At 35.4% G+C, this 20,817-nt stretch overlaps 1 protein-coding gene across 1 annotated transcript; it reads right to left on the bottom strand.

The window, feature by feature from the left end:
- Positions 1-1,738: 1,738 nt before the first annotated feature.
- On the bottom strand, positions 1,739-20,719 carry LOC116182283 (solute carrier family 15 member 1-like). The gene is made up of 14 exons (XM_031502805.1): positions 20,710-20,719; positions 20,584-20,659; positions 20,261-20,402; positions 19,988-20,074; positions 9,221-9,495; positions 9,091-9,173; positions 8,849-9,040; positions 8,322-8,804; positions 8,165-8,268; positions 2,561-2,707; positions 2,394-2,508; positions 2,215-2,343; positions 2,051-2,158; positions 1,739-1,999 (listed from the first exon to the last, which is right to left on the bottom strand). The coding sequence occupies exons 1-14, from the start codon at positions 20,713-20,715 to the stop codon at positions 1,811-1,813; spliced, it is 2,136 nt and encodes a 711-aa protein (XP_031358665.1). The 5' UTR covers positions 20,716-20,719; the 3' UTR covers positions 1,739-1,810.
- Between the last annotated feature and the right edge of the window lie 98 nt (positions 20,720-20,817).

Below are 20,817 nucleotides of genomic sequence, written 5' to 3'. Positions count from 1 at the left end.
ACAGGTATTACAGGGATAGGAATCTCAATTTCAGTTAATGACAGATATACACACAAAGAGATCTTGGATGATTAACAGCTATAGCGAGGCACGTTTAAAAGGAAAAATATACTTATACCAAAGAGTAACTTCTTTGCTTATACTTACCAACTTTTCCCTGAACTATTCTATAATTTAAAATAACAAACCTCCAGAGGTATTTGGAGACACGTATACAATTGAATTTATAAATTCAATGGTTATATACTCAATTCACCAGTACTTTTACCAGTGGCGTAGCTAGGGGGGTGCGGTAGGTGCGGTCCGCACCGGGCCCCTGAAATGAAGGGGCCCTATAATTCATCCGTGTAACCGCGCGGCCGGGGTAACAAAAATTATGCAACATTTTTGAAAATCTGTGGTTGATCGATAGTTTGCAGAAATACTGTAACGGAAACGCTCCAGACGTGACGTCGCCTTTGGCGCTCTCGAATTTTCTACGCGCGCGATAGCGGGATTTGTATAGGAATATTCGAGACTTATCTGGTAATGACGCGAGTGTTGTCGACTTACATTGCTTGCGTGTATAAATGGTTGCGGACCGAACATCGCAGTCAGTTTTACTACCGAACGAGATCGAGTACGGACGAAACATTGAGCGCGAAAATCTGATATAAATTGCGAAGTGTGTAATATAAATAGTGGATATAAATTGTACAGTTTTTATAGTGTTTTAGTTTTGTTTAATAAATATTGATATAAATCGAACCCGAATTTGTAAATCACGTTACAATACGAATAAAATAAAGGTAAGTAAATTTGTAAGTTCTGACCATTTTTAAGCTAATCAAAAATGAGCTAAAACAAGCCGGCCTTCGTAATTCATTCTGTTATGTTCTATGCTATTCATTACTTTTATGCAGTTGACAAAACCGCTGCACTGAGTGCAATGTGACTCGACGACAAAACTATAATATTACGCACGCTTCGTTGTGACTCGTTTTTGGAGTTCGGTTACGGACGCCCGCCAGCAACTTGAGATTGTCAAACCTTGCAATTTTATCTATTGAGCGTGAAGTTACTGATTCGATTGATTTCAATTCTGTTATTGCTGATTTTGCTAATACGAAAGCACGTAAAATAAGTTTATAGAACTTAATAGTTATTTATATAACAAGAGCGCGAAGTTCAATTTCGCGCATTGAGACTGAAGGTATTTTGACGAGGCGAAGCCGAGTTAAAATATCAGTCAAATGCGCGAAATAACTTCGCGCTAGCGTTATATACAATATTTTTTCTACAACTGAACCGATTGTTAATTAAATTGCTGTTTATGTTCAACTTTGTCCCGTGCGCGAAATACTTTTTTTCACTGTTGACGATTTCGCGCACGTTGTCAAGAGCAACCTTAGGTACTTATTAATTAACCGATTAAAAATCTAGTACTTCGCGTTTCGAAATCCGTCAGAAAATGACAGGTTTTTTTGACAGTTGTAGAAAAATGTATTTTTTTTACACAAAACGCTGTAAATAAATTTCCTAAACCAAATATAGCTTATTTTTGTTTAAATGTTTCCCATTAGGTTATCACACATATTTCGTATTTCTTTGGGGGCCCAGAAATTTGGATCCGCACTGGGCCCAGAGAACCCTAGCTACGCCACTAACTTTTACAAGCTAACAGGATACGGTGAAATTGTAATAAGGAAAGAATAATGAAATTTAGACATTAATTGTCAAACAAAAAAGGAAAGCCTATCTATAATTGCGCAATATTTCCGTAAGCGTAAAATGCAACTACCCTTCTTTAACAACATTTATTAACAACCAATTAGGAATAAAGAGAGCAGGTATTAGCTAACATGCTTGCCGGCTCCAAAAGCGGAATCGCTTCTTCGTTCAATAGTATAAATTCCGAACTGTCCGGCTCGGGGACTGTAATTTTGTACGTAACTGCCATTTCCGTAAATACAATCATATCGACGACGATTAATATCGCAAACAGAAAAAATTCGTACGCCTGCGTTAATTTCTCTGAAATTACTCTTTACCCCCTCATTAAGTCTCTTACCTGACTCCGAAAGAAGTTCGCCTGTGTAATTACGATGACAAAAAAGTTACCGACGGCTACTGAAAGGTACCAACCGGCAATCGTAACTGTTTTTAAACACTTGGGTGCCTGTAAGTGAAGTAATTTTCTTGCAATGAAATTATATGTTGCATCAGACTTCATACTTGAGTAAACGAGAATTCCAATCCGGCTATGCCAAACATAATTTCTGCGATGGATATAAGAAAGTATTGGGGTATCAACCACGTCATGGGTATGCTGTTTGGCGGGGACATCGTGTATACCTTTGCAAACTATAAGAGTTTGTTAATTAATTTTTTTACGTTATGGTCAAATTAATTACGTCGATTTTATCCAGGTGCTGCCTTATGACCAGTGTGTAAATGCCGCCCAGCTCTAGTCTGGTTACGTTGCCGTATAGATTTTCGTTTTCCCGACATTTCACCAAGTACGTATATCTGAAAACGGAAAGTTATTTTCCTTACTCAAAAAATACCGTCTTGTTACCACTCCCCCGGTGGTAACTCCAGGTAGGCGGATACCGCCATGTGTTTTTGAGGTTTGTAGTCCACAAAGTACACGTCGTTTAGACCCTCGGCGTTTGCAAGTGAAATGGTTATGTTATGAAACACTTCTGCGTTTCCAATGTAGACAATTCTGAAAAATAATATTCATTTATGTCACTTGGATAAAGATGAACGGACTTAAATGTATAAAAATTGTTGGTGATCCCATATCGCTTGGATATAATCATTCCATGCGAAGTCATTTTAACTTTTTTTTCAAAAGAACCCAATTGTGAAATATACTTCCCCAATTGAAACGTCTCCGTAGGAAAAAAATTGAAATTTTAAAGCACAGTGTATGGCAAGACATCACCAAAACGACTTTTATACAATGTTCGTTAATTAATGTCCTTAGAAATGCAGGAAGTTGAGAAGTAGAAGTTTTTGTCAAGTTTATCAAGGTGTCGTGTAATAAAATTTTATCATCCGATCAGAGATTAATAGTACATTATATACCAAGGTAGAGAAGTCCAGTATTATTGCCTGAGCACAAAGATTACATCCCGAGACGCTTGCGCCGAGGGGTGTAAGGTGCGAAGGCAATAATAGACTTCTCTACCGTGGTCTATATACTATTTTTTTCACTACTAGCACTTGAAGTCCTCTAAATTAACATATTATATTGATATGAAAGTGAACGGTTGGACAGAATTTTTTGTTTATTAATTTAACATGTTAATCAAGTGCGTGGAAGTACAAGTCAAACAGCCCGTATTTTGTTCTGTCATTGAGATATTTTCAAAGAGTAATTTCGTTCGATTTTTTTCAAAATGTGATAATTTTAGGTATGTAATTTCTCTGGAAATGGCGGATGGTGGCAATTATTCATTTTAGAGAACTTGTCCAAACGTTTATTGAGCGAAATTTCGGGTTGTTTTCTAAAAGTGACAGCGTGACAGTTCTCATTATTGACTACTAGTTAATAATGTCTACATTATTAACCACTTTGAACAAATGCCGAGAAAGCCTACTTTACAAGTGGATAAAAGGTTAATATTCATGTCATCAGACGCTAGTAGTGAAAAAAAATAATTAGTTAACCTTATCAATCCAGTACCAACGTTTAAATAAAAGCTGTCAGATCTCCTGACCAGATTATTTGGATATTAATTAACTGAACTGAGTGTACCTAACTATTTTTTCCAATTTGACCGTTTTGCAAACGGGGTGTATGTTTTCAAAAAGGCGTTGTTAGTCTTAACTTTTTCCTACAGTTTTTTGTATTGGTTTTTATCATAATGTGTCTTAGAATAAATTCTAATCAATTATGCATCAATTTGAATCCCAGTTCGAGATCCAGGAAGAGTTTTATTTTTCTGTGTCAGATTTTTCTAATTTCTTTTTATCCGAATGTTAATTGAAATGCAATATTTTAGTATTGAATTAAATGATATCTGGCCACACCTCGTGCTCCATCAAGTCTCATCTACAACGAACCTGTAGAGGTAAATACAGTTTCACATGCTGAGTGCCGCGCGTCATTGATTTGTGAATCAATTTTAGATAAGTTTTTGATTGATTTCGCACACTTGATAGATGTTACAGTGTTTTAGCGTGTCTGCGTATGTCTGACGTTGATTCACCAATCAATGACGCAGTGATTCAAGTATAATTGAATAATACATATTATTTGCAACTTGAAGCTGAACATCAGTCAATTATTAGTACCTAATCTCCACAGGGGTTTGTTTTGTTATAATACCCTACCGTTTGGGGTAAAATATGCTTTAGTTTACTTTAAGTGGTAAAATTAAACCACTCGCTTCAAAAGTAAATGCAATCCTTATGCTCGCATTCCAGAAGACCTTATACCCAGTTATGTTGTTATGTAGGTACACGGAGAAAAATGGAATGTTAAAATCATATAGTAAAAATTATATTGTAATCAGTACGAGAAGCTATTATTAAATCAAACAAACCTTGACACACGCTGTACAATATGAATTAGATAGACAGCGCTGTATAAATTTTAGACTCTCATAATTCGTCCCGCCAAATACGTCGACTGCGTCCTCCAGCGGCTATGTTTTTATGAGAATAGTACAAACTACCTGGCGGGGTAAGAAGACGCGCGAAATGGCAAAGCACAGTTATTTTTAGAATAAAGGGCTATTGTATGGGATATCGGTGTCATTCCTAAACGCAACCTTGTGTGGGTGTTATAGATGTTTTTATCTGGTTACCTTACTGTAAATTAAAATTCCGAATATTCACATCTTGTTTTAAATTAAATTTTTTATGGTAACACAACGAAGTTGAGGTAAAGCTTATGTGCTCGTGTTTCCGTCTGTCCGTCCGTCCGTCCATCCGTTCCATCGAGATCTCGGCCCCTGGGCCACCTAGAGACTTCGGGTTTTCGCTAATTGATAGCCGTTATGGTCTATATTTGCCCATTTCGATCAGTTTCGTATTTTCCATATTTTGCGTAGACTGCGCAATGCCAACTTTCATATTTATGGAGATATTTCTTTGAAATTTTAACCACAGACGCTTCAAAGATCATTATACATGATCTTTGGACGCTTCTAGTTCCGACTTTAGCTGGACACAATTTTATTATGTAGGAGGCTAAGCGGGATATCTCGTTTATCCCAATCATAAAATGCTTAATTACAACAAATCTAAATTAAATGTGTGGTTACAATGTAAATATGCCTGGATAAGTAGGTGCATATTATATTTGAAGATTTGCTAAAGTATCGTAGATACGTGAAACTAAAAGTTTTCAGAAATTATGCTAAGAAAAAAGACGGTTTTGCAATTATTAATTTAATCCGAAAATCTGGAAAATGTATTGGTTAGCGCTGGTTAAAAAAAGCAAAGGGAATATTGTGTACAACTTTCAAATTATTTCTTTCATTGTAACGTCCTGTCTGTAATAGAATCTACCTCGTCTTGAATGACGCCCACTTACAAATGTAATTTTATCCCAATGATAGTGAGGAGTGTTCAGTAGGTCATGTTTATGTGTCTCGTGTTTAGACAATAATCACTTTGTATTTATATATGATTCGAACTCGTACGAAGACGGCTTCCGATGAATCAGTTACGTTCTTAACTTTGAATTGAAAGCCCCCTATAAATATTTTTATGGAACTATTTAAACGCGAAACAACTCTTGCATATACGCTGGCTATCTAGTGTAGTATGATCTTTGATATGTCTAATCAAAATTATTCTCACTATAATAATGATATTGTATTAAATATGATCTTAGATATTTAAATATATCCAAGAGCAAATAGATAATAAACATTAAAATATAGTTTATTAACGAAATGGGTTTATTATTTGTGTAGGTATAATACAGTTTAGTATATAACGCATTCTTAAATGAAAACCTTGCCGTTGAAAGATTGTTAGTTTAACAACCCATATAATAATTTATAACATATGATGTAATTGTAATGATGCTGAATCTGCAATATAAGCATAAGCTTATTTTGAGAACAACCGTTGCAAAGGTTGCATTAAATTATTAAAAGCTCTGTATTGTATATTGTATGCGGTTTTTGTTCAGTCGACAGTCAGTTCAGTGCGTATGTGTATGTGGCTCGCAATTTTGGTGAAGTTTATAGATGAATTCTATACCACTTATAATCATGAGTGATGTTCCATAGATTTTGAGGGTTGGGCCAATACAATATGGCAGTATAAGTACAATAAAACTGTATTATATTGATTATTATACCTTATTGTTGCAAATATATCATGGTTTTTGAACTTATAATTTTATATATTCGAAACCAATATGTGTGTATCCTGATTTTTCTTAAAAAAGGAAGGTTTTACACTGCCTTTTTTTGAGCCCGGAAAAAAATTGTCTCAGATCGACCCGGAAAAAAAATTTTCTTATAGAATGTGGCCTGTAGAATCCATAATTTCAAACAGTTCCAAGATTGGGCTACTAATTCAAAAGTTACAGCCCTTTGAATTTTCTTTCGAAATTGGTTTCTAGTCTATAACTTTTGATTGAGAAGTCTGGTCGAAAAAGTACGAATTGTTTTGGATTCTACGCACCAAAATTAATAAGAAAAAGTGTTTTCCCGAGAAATTTTGATGCAGTCGATTTTTGGTAAAAAAAGAAGGTTATACACTGCCTTTTTTTGAGCCCCGAAAAAGAAATTGTCTCTGATCGATCCGGAAAAACAATGTTCTTATAGAATGTGGCCTGTAGAATCCATAATTTCAAACAGTTCCAAGATGGGGCTACTAGTTCAAAAGTTACAGCCCTTTGAATTTTTTTTCGAAATTGGTTTCTAGTCTATAACCTTTGATTGAGAAGTCTGATCGAAAAAGTACGAGTTGTTTTGGATTCTACGCACCAAAATTAATAAGAAAAAGTGTTTTCCCGAGAAATTTTGGTGCAGTCGATTTTTGGTAAAAAAAGGAAGGTTATACACTGCCTTCTTTTGAGCCTCGAAAAAAAAATTGTCTCAGATCGACCGGGAAAAAAGATTTTCTTATAGAATGTGGCCTGTAGAATCCATAATTTCAAACAGTTCCAAGATTGGGCTACTAGTTAAAAAGTTACAGCCCTTTGAATTTTCTTTCGAAATTGGTTTCTAGTCTATAACTTTTGATTGAGAAGTCTGATCGAAAAAGTACGAATTGTTTTGGAATCTACGCACCAAAATTAATAAGAAAAAGTGTTTTCCCGAGAAATTTTGGTGCAGTCGATTTTTGGTAAAAAAGGAAGGTTATACACTGCCTTACTTTGAGCCCCGAAAAAAAAAATTGTCTCAGATCGACCCGGAAAAAAATTTTTCTTATAGAATGTGGCCTGTAGAATCCATAATTTCAAACAGTTCTAAGATTGGGCTACTAGTTCAAAAGTTGCAGCCCTTTGAATTTTCTTTCGAAATTGGTTTCTAGTCTATAACTTTTGATTGAGAAGTCTGATCGAAAAAGTACGAATTGGTTTGGATTCTACGCACCAAAATTAATAAGAAAAAGTGTTTTCCCGAGAAATTTTGGTGCCGTCGATTTTTGGCAGGGTGTGTATCTCGGTGAGTATATTAGTTGCAATAATCTAAGTTACTTATTAATACAAAGCGGAGATGTTAATTCAACTACTCCCGTATTACAAAAGCATGCATATGAGATGGTTGCCGTTACATACAGTTTTTTTTGTATGAGTTAAAACAATATATAGTAAAACTAGCTATACACTTGCAACAATATGTATATGATAAATTTTATAATTAATCTTAAGTAGTCATGGACTATGATAAAAGAAAAATAGTTTCCATGTCCATGAAAATAGCTATTCGAATCGATAATTCTTGTAGCTAACGAACCCCTTCTATAAAAAAATTGGAAAATACCAATTCTCAAACAGCTCCAATAAAGTTACAAACTAAATTTTTACCGACATAAAGGCAGAAGATGAAAATGAAATTTTAAAATGCGGACCAAACTTTTCAATATAACCGAATTAGTAGTCAGCACAGAGTAAGTTATGGAAAACCGGTTGGGAAAATCGCAATTGTTGCATTCAACGTCAACCAGGCACATATTTATCGAAATGGAAATTACGCTCACCTACCTGATTTTCGGTTTTCCGTTCAAAGACCTTTTGAAATCAATCGGTTCCGTTACATAAGCTACGACCTCGTTGTGACTATTAACGGTAACAAGAATTGTGTCAATCTAAAAAGTTTCAAGAAAGTTAATAATAAAGTTCGGTTTTTAATGAAAAATACCTGTAAAGCGGCAGCGACAAGTTCAAAATTAAATTTCTCATTCTCCAGCTCTAAATTTCCGCAGCTCGTAGGAGCCTCAACCATTATATTGTACGTGGTGTTATTACGAGCGGGTAGGTTTTTGAGATGATATAGCATGGAAGCACAAAGGGCCTGCATCCCATTAACAGGGCTGTTTATCAATATATCGCAGGGGAGAGTATTTATAAAGTTAAAAGACGCCCTATTTTTAGCGGGAATGTCTGGATAAGTTGTTTCCAATACAAGTTCGAGAATTCCCGCCGATAAAAAGGCAGCTCCGGCAATAATTCCACCGACAGCCATGCGATGCAAAGGACATTCGAGTACGTGAATTCTGTTTAATAAAGGGTAAAGTAAGCGGTCGAATATGGGGATGAGAACGAGTACAATGGCCGGGTTTATGACTTGCATTTGATCGGGTAGTATTTGCGAGCCCAAGGCTGATCCGTCCATTCTCGACGCCTGCGAAAATACTTTATCGTGTATCTCGAGCGTAATATTCATACTTGAAATGTCCATCTGGAACCCTGCTGATCGAAGAGAGACCAAAAGATTGGTAGAGGGGCGAACAAAAGGAGAACCGCAAATACAGTCTTCATATCCGATATTAACTTATTATCCGGAAATTTATCTTTGGCATAGTCCAACCAGTGCTCGTATTTCACAGTTTTATTCTTAACCTTCTGACTCACGGCGTACTAAGGGAAGCTTTGATTAATCGTCCGTTGTGCACTGTTCGATAACTTACCAAAGTGCACTGAATGAACTTTAGCATCACGTTTTCTTTGGGCGTTTTCAATCGATAAAACGGCTTTCCCAGCATGAACATGACTAAAACTGAATAATCACACGCCGGATTAACACGACGATAAACTTACGTAACGCCAGTAACATTAAAAGGGCGGGAAATCCGAAGCCAAGGGGGTAGCAAGTGTCTTCGCCGAAGCAAGTCACGCTCTTTCTCAATATAGGCGTCAGAATCATTCCGACGAACCCTCCCAGATTTATGCTGAAGTAAAATATCGAGAAAAAGTGCTGTAATAACTCTTGTTGCTGGGGTAAGTGAAACTGGTCACCCCCAAATGCGGCGACACACGGTTTAATTCCCCCGGTTCCTATCGCAATTAGTCCCAATCCAAACGATGTTAGTAGCCTGAAACGTATTTTTTTAACTTTCATTGATTTAGTTACTGATTTGAAACTGAAATGCTATAATGTCATCATGATGACGTGCTAAGCAGTAATTCGAATCGACAGGAAAACGTATTTCATCAAGGAAAGAATTGACGATGCAAATTTTGACCTAAAAATGCAATAAGTTCTCGTTTCATAATGTACCTATCTGAAAGTTATTTTTGGACAGGTCAAGTTCAAAGGTGTCGTTTCGATCATGTCTACTGTATAAGCGATCGAAGAGACAAAACTTTGATACACAGTGATATTCATTTAGAAGTAGACATAGGGATTTCCTATGCCTAGTTCTAAATGACAAAAACCTTCTGAAGGACGCCTAATTTTATACAACCAAAATAACTTTTTAAAACAAAGATTTTGCTGTCATATTAATTAATTAGAATTGTCAATTGGTATAGTGCCGGTAATAGTTTAAGGAGCGTAAAAGACATTTTCTGTGTTGATCACTTTAAAATTAGCGGTTATTTGAATGCAATCCACATAAGATACCGTAAACAACCCTCAATTTGAACGGAAGATATGAAACTGAATGTTTTAATTTTTGCAGAAGCGAAGCCAATAAGAAACGTAAGGGAAATAGCGGCCGATTTTAATATCCCTTCATCATAACCTAAAAGCATACTGTCGTTTTTATTAAAATCTAGAATAAAAATTGAAAATGTGTGGGCGTTATTTCGGTTGCATAAAATTATGCGTCTTTCAGAAGGATTTTTGTCATTTACAAGTAGACATAAGAAATCTCAATGTGTACTTCTAAATGAATAACACTGTATAAGAGAATTGTCTAGTTTAAATTGATAAGTACGCAAAAGCCGACAGTACAAAAGGAAATATTAAAAGCAGTTTAGGGCGGTGTGCTTGCTAAAGCCACCTGATTTACCAAATGTACCTATTAACAATCTTTCGACTAAGGCGGTTCTCCTAAAATTTTTCCTTGTTTCCCCAATTTGTTCTTGTGATACCTTCGCGTAAATGTGCAAAAAATGAAATAGAATCCTTGGGGAGGGAGGTGTCTTCCCCAATTTCTTGCTTTGTACTACGATGGGCATAGAAAAGAAAAATTGAAGTATTTAAGGTCAAGGGAAAATGTCCGGAATTGGTTTAATTTCCTACGGTAACCCTAGGAGGCGAAACATCCACTTGAAAACGGGAGCGGAAAACCAATTTTGATTTGGATATACAGTGTGTTACAAATTCCGGGCATTACCCCGCTGGATCTAGCCCTCCCTCCTCACTATTATGAATTAATTTAGGAATTGTATCTAATTTATGAGTTATTTAGGAGCAAACAGTATAGCGCTCGACGCTCGTTTAAATCACCAGGAATCTAAAATTTATTATGGGGTGACCGAATCTACTTGGATTCAGTCCCCCCCCCCCCCACTGATTGGAATTACTTTTTCAAATTAAATTTTGTACTGAAATTGCTTGCAAATTAAAGCTCTTAAATTGCTCGTAACTCATGTATAAAAATTAATTTGATATAAGTAAAGGAAAACAGAGCAGGGACTACGTTCAAGTGGACTTGGCCGCCTTACTACGAGTATTACATCTGGCGCTCAAAAATTGCAATTACTTGTAAATGAAAGGTCTTCAGGAGCAAATAAATATAATCCTTTGGACATAGTCGCTCCTCTCTTTTCCTGTACTTATTTCAAAGAAATTTTTATCCATGAATTACGAACTATCCTAGAGGTTTCACTTACAATCATTTTTAATGTTTGAGCTTCACTTGTAAAAGGTCAAATAGAAGTAATCGGAGGAACCCAGGTTTATATTGGGACCTAGTCCCGTCTATGTTTTCCTTTACTTATTTCAAATTAACTTTTATGCACGAATTACGAGCTATTGAAAAGTTTTCATTATTATAAGTAATTCTAATTAACTCCACCCTCAAAGGGGCAAATATAGATATAAAAGTTTGCAATTTCAAAGTAGCTTTTCCTCTACTTACCTTAAATTAATTTTTAAGCATGAAATACGAGCGATTTACGAGTCACTTACAAGTAATTCTAATTTGTGCGCTCGGCCCCTATAAAGCATATACAGAGTGGCCCAACGAGAAGTATACAGAGGGCTTTTAGGGTATTAAATTTATAAATTTCGAAAAATCCTCGAACACGTAAATTTTGTATTCGAGGGGGATAACTTTTGGAATACAAATCACGAACCCAAGTCTTCACCCCTACCCCTACGTAGGGAGCTTAACCCCTAAAATTTTAAATGGAATCCTATGGCAAATGGCACATTATTTGTAAGCCAATTTAATCGTGATTACTAATATGCTTTGCGTTTTAAATTCTATTGATTCGTTTCGGAGATATTCGCATTTGAAATGGTTTTTTTCCCCTGATTTAAGTCCTTTAGATTACTTCTTGTGGGGATATTTAAAGAATAAAGTTGATGCTACTCCGCCCGGAACATTACAAGGGTTGCGAGCACGTATAACCCTAATGTAAGAATAGAATACATTATGGTATAAATCAACAATATCGAGCGATTACCACTGAAATCTTGCAACATCTACGGCAGCGTTTTGAAGCAAATCTTTATTTTGCATGGAAGCAGGCGGAAGGCAATTCGAGCATTTATTGAAATAAATGTTGTCTGTTTAAAGTTATTTGTTATTTTTTGCACAATTTAAACCTTTTTTAATACATGGTGACTTAGATCGCATTTGTTTTGGGTTTTTTTTAGAAAAAACCATTTCAAATGCGAATATCTCCGAAACGAATCAATAGAATTTAAAACGCAAAGCAGATTAGTAATCACGATTAAATTGGCTTTCAAATAATGTGCCATTTGCCATAGGAATCCATTTAAAATTTTAGGGGTTAAGCTCCCTACGTAGAGGGGTGAAGACTTGGGTTCGTGATTTGTATTCCAAAAGAATACAAAATTGACGTGTTTGAGGATTTTTCGAAATTTCTAAATTTAATACCCTAAAAACCCTCTGTATACTTCTCGTTGGGCCACTCTGTATACGTACTCCTGTGCGCAATGACAAACGGTCACCAAACCATCCACCTACCCAGCTATCTCAATTACAGTCATGTACTAAGACCATCTTAAACTAGAGAAAAAATTGAAATTCACATAGTACAGGGTGACCCATCGTTATTAAAGGTGCTAGTGCCAAAGAAAAAGTACTCATAACGTAGTTTACACAACCATACACTGCGTCCCAAAAAACAATGTATACATTCAATAATAATTAATTGGAGATGTGTTATAAAAAACGCTTCAACCGCTTGATTGTAATTTTTTAATGTGCTTTTGCAGTAAATGCGTGTGTATGTATACCCCAAAAACAAATTACTACTCAACTTTTTTACATTTTGTACATTTAATTTGATTTGTTGTGTTGTCGAAATATCTATAATATAATAGGTATACTACAAGGGACAATTAAAATAACAAATATCGTGTAACCCTAGGCACTAAAATTGAATGTTAGATGGGGAGGTCAAAAATACCCACCGCCCGAAACGATGCATCAACAAATCAAAATACAATTGGCACCCACTTGTGATTAAATGAATCAAATGTTTTCAAACGCGGATTAAGCATGAAGAGTTTTAAAAAAAAAGTGCCACACTACCCCAAAAAAAAAAGTAATTCTAATTCCAAACCAAAGAGTGATTATATTTAGTGAAGTATTTTACTCATTTGGAGTGTCAGATTTTCAGTCTTCAATTTGGTACAAGTCACGGTTTGCCGCCTTACATTCGACCCCAAATCTTCTCGATATTATACCGAGATTAAACATGGCCCTTCGAGCCGGATGTTCAAAAATGGCTAACGATTGAAAAACACATTGTGCAACTAACAATTATCCAAGTAGGTACTAATAATGAGGGAACTTTGGGGTAATAAGCAACATTGCGAACTACCTTAATTAAGGTATGAAGAAGTTTTTCTGTTTGAACTCCATCAGACGCAGAGACTTGGCTAACTATTTTAAGGTCAAGTCGTTTTTTTTGCAATTTCAATGCAAATTTGACCGAAAATTCCACCACAAAAAATTGTCACAGGGAAGGTTATTCCTGAATGTAAATTTCATGCTTTTCATAAATAAGAAATTTTGGTTGGTTTGATAATTTTTTACAATTAAGGCAGTTACTAACGAAACACCACGATGTACTAAATACACAATTTTAACGGCTCAACTTATAGCAAAAATAGAGACAGGAAAATTGAGAGCGTGCAGAAAAATATCCGGAGCTATATAAGAATAAAGGACAGCAGAAAGTCACGAACTTTCGACTTAAGGGCGGATTAATGTAAGGAAGGATCATGATCTCATTAGTATTAATTATAGTCATACACGACGTAATTAAAGCAAGACACTTCAGCAAGGATCAAGTACACGCCATCAATTAAAGCTAGTGAATGCGCGTAAGCAAATGAATTAATATTATGTGCCTATTCCGAAATAAATTAACAGGACAAACACGAATTACGAATATTTCTTCGAATATTATATTAAATCGGTAATTACAGAGCGGCCAGTAATATGCATTCACAGAGGGAATCAGAAAAACCTAAATTGTCTTGCATTTCTTGACGGGTCTCTCTTTGAAATCGTTGTTTATTGCCTCAACGGAATGGTTCTATTCTTGTGACAATATTGACCGCAGTAAATTCGGCTACAAAAATTTCCCCCTAAGAAAACTCACCTCGAGGCGAGTTCTCTCCTACAATACTCAACCCCGGAACATTCGCCCCGAATATGCACTCCGAAAGAATTAGCGATCAAGGAGAATTCGCCCCCATTTAGATACCCACGCGCTATAAACTTGCTCCGAGCGATAATATAAACTTAGAAAAGCTCGAGCTTGAACCTAAGAACACTCACCTACTGAGATAAGTGTAATGTACTCGTAGTTAAAGTTTGTTCATCGTTGGTGTACTTCTGGGCGCGAATTTTTCAAGGGTGGGTGAATTTAGTGCAGTTTTCAATGAAAAATTTTCTGCGGAATTTAAATTATAGTTGAGATACATACAGCGTGGAAAAGTCAAATGGAATAAATTTATTATTTCGGTTACTGTACATGTGTATATATAGAAAATCCCGAAATGTGTCGAATTTCAATAATAAATTGACATTGAGGTTAAACACAATGTTAATCATATAATTTATAGATATCTATGTGATTTTGTTTCAGAGGTATTTGATGTTTAATTTTATTTAAATAATTGTTTTGTTAATTTTATTTAAATAATTGTTTTGTTTATTTTGTATATGTACATTTATATTACCCGTTTAAAAAATTATGTTTAATCATCTAGAAATATTTGTGTAGTATTTGCGAAAGTAGTTCGGTTGTTGCGATAAAAAATTTGTTAGGGCTGCGTAATTAGTTCCAAGATAAGAAAACACAGGTGTTTAATTTACTCGAAAACAGAAGCTTTTAAATAAGCGAACCGGACGTTAATCGTGGCTTTTTTGGTTGTGAAAAATATTTGTTTGAATTGTCGAAATTTCTATTGGTTCATTGTCCAATTGGTTATTAAATCTTGTAACGGTGGCTCTAAATTTGGATTTTTTGAAGATTCAAAGGCATGCAAGTTTAGGCATCACATGTCATACAAAAATTACAGGTTGTCGAAATGTAGAAGGCAGAATTTTCAATAAATTATTTAACTGGTGAAACTGTAAGTATAGATCTGTAGGTGGAATTAAAGATTTTCCTACTCGACTCAAAATTCTGTGGAGCATTTTTAGCATAGTAGGTTACGGATGTCTGGAGACGAAATGTCGCAGTAACTAGAGCTAAAGTGTTGGCTTTATCTACTACAAATCACTGCATAAGCGTGAGGTCATTCGAGAGTGTGAGAAATGCGGAATCACCGTATTTGAGAAGTACGTGGGAATTGTTGTAGTACCTTAACTTTTATTTAAGTGCAAGTGGAAAGTTAAGAAAACGAATCAGCAAGTAAAGATAGCCGTGTTTCATGTTTCATGGATAAGAAGCCATTTTGTGGGTGATGGTTAATGAAGAAGAATAGAAGGCATCCTTACAGGGAGATTTTTCGTATTTATTCTGTCTTGAACAGCTCCTTTCCATCGCATATAGGAGATCCAGATCCGTAGACGTGATCAAGGACGAACTAATTAAGCGCACCAAGATATGCTCGTTAGCATACATAGCAATGTGGAAGAATACAGTGTTTGCTGCCCGTGAAAGGTTATGAAACTCTATCTTCGTAGTCTTAAAACAAGTAAAATTGTTACATAGTGTCTGGGTTAATATATAAAAACGTTTCGATTTCCCTAACACTTGTTAAAAATAAGGTACGACACGAGCCGACCACACCATGGATATCACCGATTCAAATATTTAGAAATTTGGGAAAAATAATTAAAACAACTGAATTTTTACGAGGGTGAAATCACGGGGGTTGAAAGGGGTGGAAACTGGTATTTTGAAAATATTAATTTTAGGCGAAAATGTTCAATATAACTGTGGCGAGAAAATATTGAAGTGCAAGGCCCCTTCGGGCCTTCCCAGTCAAGTAATGTCATTTTACCGACAAGTTTTGTATTAAATTTTACCCGAAATCGTATTTTATTATAACTCCCGCCAGAAAAGACTGCCGGTCACAGCCATTACCACCTAAATAACAAGGCCTCCGCGCTCCGACGTGACGTCACCATAAGCAGGCCAGCCGTAGTAGTGCATTGACGTTGAATTGCATTCATTTATGTACTTATATAATTAAAAAAAATGGGCTTCCTGTAAAAACGGGTTTGCCAGTCATGAACTGAGCCCTTTGTCGCACCCCATTCGACTTTTTATAATGGAAACCGAAATTTCAAAGCAAAAACCATAATGTGGAATATAAAAAATTAATCTTAATAATCTTACTGATGACTATAAAACTGTTTTTAATGTACATATTTAACACAATAATAAATTTTAATATTATTTATTTGCTAACGTGCTTAATTTTCTGCTTTTATTACCTTTCTTTAATCGATTATTTCGTTTACCACAATAATTTTTAAGCAAGGTATTCGTTGTTGAGTTAATTATAATATTCGCTATTCTTTCCTCACTTTGATCCTGACATCCACAAAAATAAAGCAGATAACCCTCTTCTGTAAGATATTTTAAAACTAACTGTGTCACGAAGTTCCGTTTGTCATACACATTTAAAAACTGTTCTTCAAAATCTTGTAGCAATTTAATGAAAATAAAATAATTATAGAAAACCAAATTGACTACCGAATCAAGTGGATACAACAAGTGTCCACGGCTTAAATTTTGTATGAAACTGTAATTATCTTTCTTTTTCTATCGTTTCTAGATCTACGTCAATATTAGGGGTAAATGAATGTACCTACATGCTGTACCGTTACTACACAGACAACCGCCGCAGGCAAGACTGAATTGCGCCAAGTGGCTGCGCAATAGCATAGCCTTCTTTAGCTGACGTCAGAAGCTATTGACGTCAGAGCACTGAGGCCTTGTTATTTAGGTGGTAATGTCACAGCACACCTTGTGTCAATTTACAATCTATGTTTTGTTAAAGATGCAAGCGACTTCCGGAATAGGATCGTGCCAATGTTGAACGAAAAGACTTTTCGTTCAACATTGGCACGATCCTATCCCGGAAGTCGCTCACAACTTTAGAAAAACATAGATTGTAAACCGGGATCAGGTTTTCTGTGACCGGCAATCTTTCCTGGCGAGAGGTTTTATAAAATTTCAATTTTTATATAGAACTTTTGATTCATCTCAATCTGTCAGTAATGACAGGAGTTATTATAGACATTTAGCAATGTCACAGATGCGGCCGGTAAAGTGACGGTGCGGCCGGTAGAGTGACAGATGCGGCCAGTAAAGTGACAAGTGACAGGAAATGTCGTCTGCTCTGCCTCTGTCATAGAAACTAAAATTTCCTGACAGAAAGTAGGCATGAAAATAAAGGTTTCAGGACGATTTTGGGTAAACATGGCTTGTTTTAAGATAAAAAAGAAGACAATTTTTTTGGGCCCGTAAAGTTGAACCGTTTCCGAGATCTCACGATTTCTGAAAAAAACACCTCTTTTTCAAGGGGATGAAAAATCTATTTTCATTCATCGTACAGAGGTGCGAGGGGTAGCAAAATTTTCGGGAAGACTTATATTTTAATAAACAAAAATAAAAAAATATTATTCCTATAGCAAAAATTCGAGAAAATATGGAATAGGGTTCCATGTTTATTAAAAATTGTTTTAACCTTCTTTTAAATTCGTGAATATCCCTAATCAGTTTAATACTTTCTGGAAGATGGTTATAGAATTTTACTGAATTGTAGTAGGTGCTCCTCTTAAAAAATGACAAGTGCTATTCAGGTATTCTATAATTTATTTTATTTCTCGTGATAGGTAATGATGGTTGAGAGAATTAGTCCTAAAGTATGGCGAATTTTTAAATAAAAAGCTTATACATTCATATTATGTATAATCCGTATATCGTTAAGTCAAAGGTTACTCTAATGGTCGTCTTTTGTGTATCTTAAATAGTCGTTGCATTTGCGCGGAGCCTCCCCAAATGATTATACCATATTTAAGTACTGATACAAAATTTGAGTGGTATACGCGTAACCTATCTGCAGCTGTGTAATAAAGATGTTTTAATTTCAATTTCAAAAACTTTTTATTAACGCGGATCCAATATGTTAATTTAGTTGCAAAAAAAACTATTTACCTACTATGTCAAAAACAGTGTATATCTGAAAACTGTTCCCCAGTTTTGGCCGCTTTTCTTAAAATTTTTCTATTGGAAACATATTTTTTATTTTTCATTATTAAAATGTAAGTCCTTACGAAAATTTTGCTACCCCGCACACCTCTGTACGATGAAAAGAAATAGATTTTTCATCCCCTTGAAAAAGAAGTGGTTTTTTCAGAAATCGTGAGATCTTGGACACGGTTTAACTTTACCGGCCCAAAAAATTATCTCCTTTTTTATCATAAAACACCACCACCACCACCAAATTTCAAACCCCTAGGACTTTTTTTCGCAAAAATAAGAATAAAAAACGAAAAAAACAGTTTTTCCGGATTTTCTAGGAAAATTGTAGGCCTATGTGAAAATGGTGTAGATCCAAAAGTTGCTCATTTTTTTAATCTCTGTAACTTTTACATTGAACATGTTCGTCTAAAATTAATAGTTTTGCTACCTACAATTTGCAAAACACCACTTTCCACCTCTTTCAACCCTCGGGATTTCACCCACGGAAAAATTCAGCTGTTTTAATTACTTTTTCCCAATTTCTAATCATTTCACCAGCCTGAAAAACCAGGTTTCGCCCGGTAACTAATTTTTGTTTAAAATAAATTCTTTTAGAGCTATTTATCCTGGACTATAACTGGGTCGAGACGAACCGTAATTCATTTCTATTTCATAAATAGTAAAATCTGTGAAGGGAAATGTAACTTGGAATTCTTCCACTATTTCATTTTTTCATCAATAAATATAAAACTTAGGGGTAATCTTATGTTTGATTTTGCGAGCAAGCGAGTAAGAAAGTCAAAGTTTAAAGTCAATTTTCAGGAAAGTAGAAATCTTCCGTAAATCCAATCATAGTAAAATTTGTGTTATGAGCTAGCCGTTGGCGTTGGTCAGTTAATTATTTTGCTAAAACATTTTCGAAAGAAAATCACAATTATATTTCAAGAAGAGAGGTTCAACCCCCTTATATACAGGAAAGCCAGCTGCAATCTAACCGACCAAAAGAGGTATTAATCACTAAACATTTTTAGTCAGCCTACACTGGAACAAACAGGTAAAATAAGTACATTACATGCAGGTACCCGGATTGAAAAGTTTTTTCAACGAAAGCGAGACTTGTCCAAGAATTTGCGTGTGAATTAAAAATACCCATGTTATAGCCTTTGTCGTGCGGAATTCCCATTCTATTTTCATAGATTTAATGTAGATTGAGAGATTGAACGCATGACGGAAATTAACATGATTAAAAATTATTTTCCCGTTCGGAGGTACAGTAACACTGCGTTTGGATGCTAGAATTTTATATGATAGACACCAAATTTGGAAAATCTACCACAGCATCGGAAAATAAATAACTTTTCTTTTCCGATAACTATTACCTAGTGTTTTATGTTATTACAAATTTGATTTTGTCATGTAGAATGTTCGCGGTACTGATCGACCGATTTAAGCTTCGTCCTTACACTTTTGGATATCGACTATACACCCCAGCAAAAGACTGGGAACTAAAGTCCTATTTATGAGTAGAATTAAGATACCACTTATCGGCAAGCAAAAAAACAAATTTTGTTTTGGGTAGGAAAAATTGTGTACCTAAATCCTCTGCTTTGGAAACTCTATGGTACAGTATAGCACTCTACTGTCGTGCTATGTATTGAAAGTAGGAAACCGTGGTCTGTCAAATTCGTCCCAAAAAGTATTGTGGTTAATTAAAGTTTTACTTACATACGAGATGTATTCGAAGAAGGCACCGACGCTAGACACATCAGAACATTTCCAGCAAGATAGATCAAGGAAAAGTACAGAATAGTCCTGAAAAAGAGACAAAAGGTACAAGATCCTCCCAAAATCGTTAAAAATCTAATTGGAAACGTGATGTAATCTTTTATCGAAGGAAATTTACATCACGATATACATTTTTATGAGATCATGAAACTGCAACGTTAAACACGAGGCGATTATTATCGTTTTGATGTGAAGTGGAAAGCTTTAACTCACCTGTAACGTCCAAGAAAGCTATCGGCGCAAACGGCTCCGGCTATGGGCACCACGTAGCAAATCATGATAAATACATGATAAATGATCGTCGCCGTATTCTCCGATAATAAAAGCTGGTTCCGGAGATAAAGGGATAAAATTGCTGGAAAACAAAGTTTAGTATCAATAAAAACTGATTACATTTACGCCCTTTTTATATCTAAGGGTGGTGTTACTAGTTTCGAAAGTGTATTGTTACATAAAATGGCAGTCGGTTATTGCGTGAGGTAGGTAATAAAGGAAGTAAGATACAGTGTATGCGATTTATGACCTTTACTACTTACTGCGCAATCCACAGAAGGAAAATCTCTCACAGAACTCCGTAGCAATAATACAAAATACAGATGTGGGATATTTCTCCTAGAAAACCAATGCATTAGCATCATTGCCAATCTAGAAACTAAACTTACCGCCATTTCCACTTAGAATCGATAACGGAAATGTCAAAATGAAAGCAAACAACCGCGATAACTTATAAAATTTATTACAAAATGTACATCCACAATGACATTGCACAT

The sequence above is a fragment of the Photinus pyralis genome, unplaced genomic scaffold, assembly GCF_008802855.1.
Source record: "Photinus pyralis isolate 1611_PpyrPB1 unplaced genomic scaffold, Ppyr1.3 Ppyr1.4_unclustered_Scaffold450, whole genome shotgun sequence".
Lineage (NCBI taxonomy): Eukaryota > Metazoa > Arthropoda > Insecta > Coleoptera > Lampyridae > Photinus > Photinus pyralis.
The sequence above is the reverse complement of the archived record's forward strand: the minus strand, read 5'-3'. Positions and strand labels throughout refer to the sequence as shown.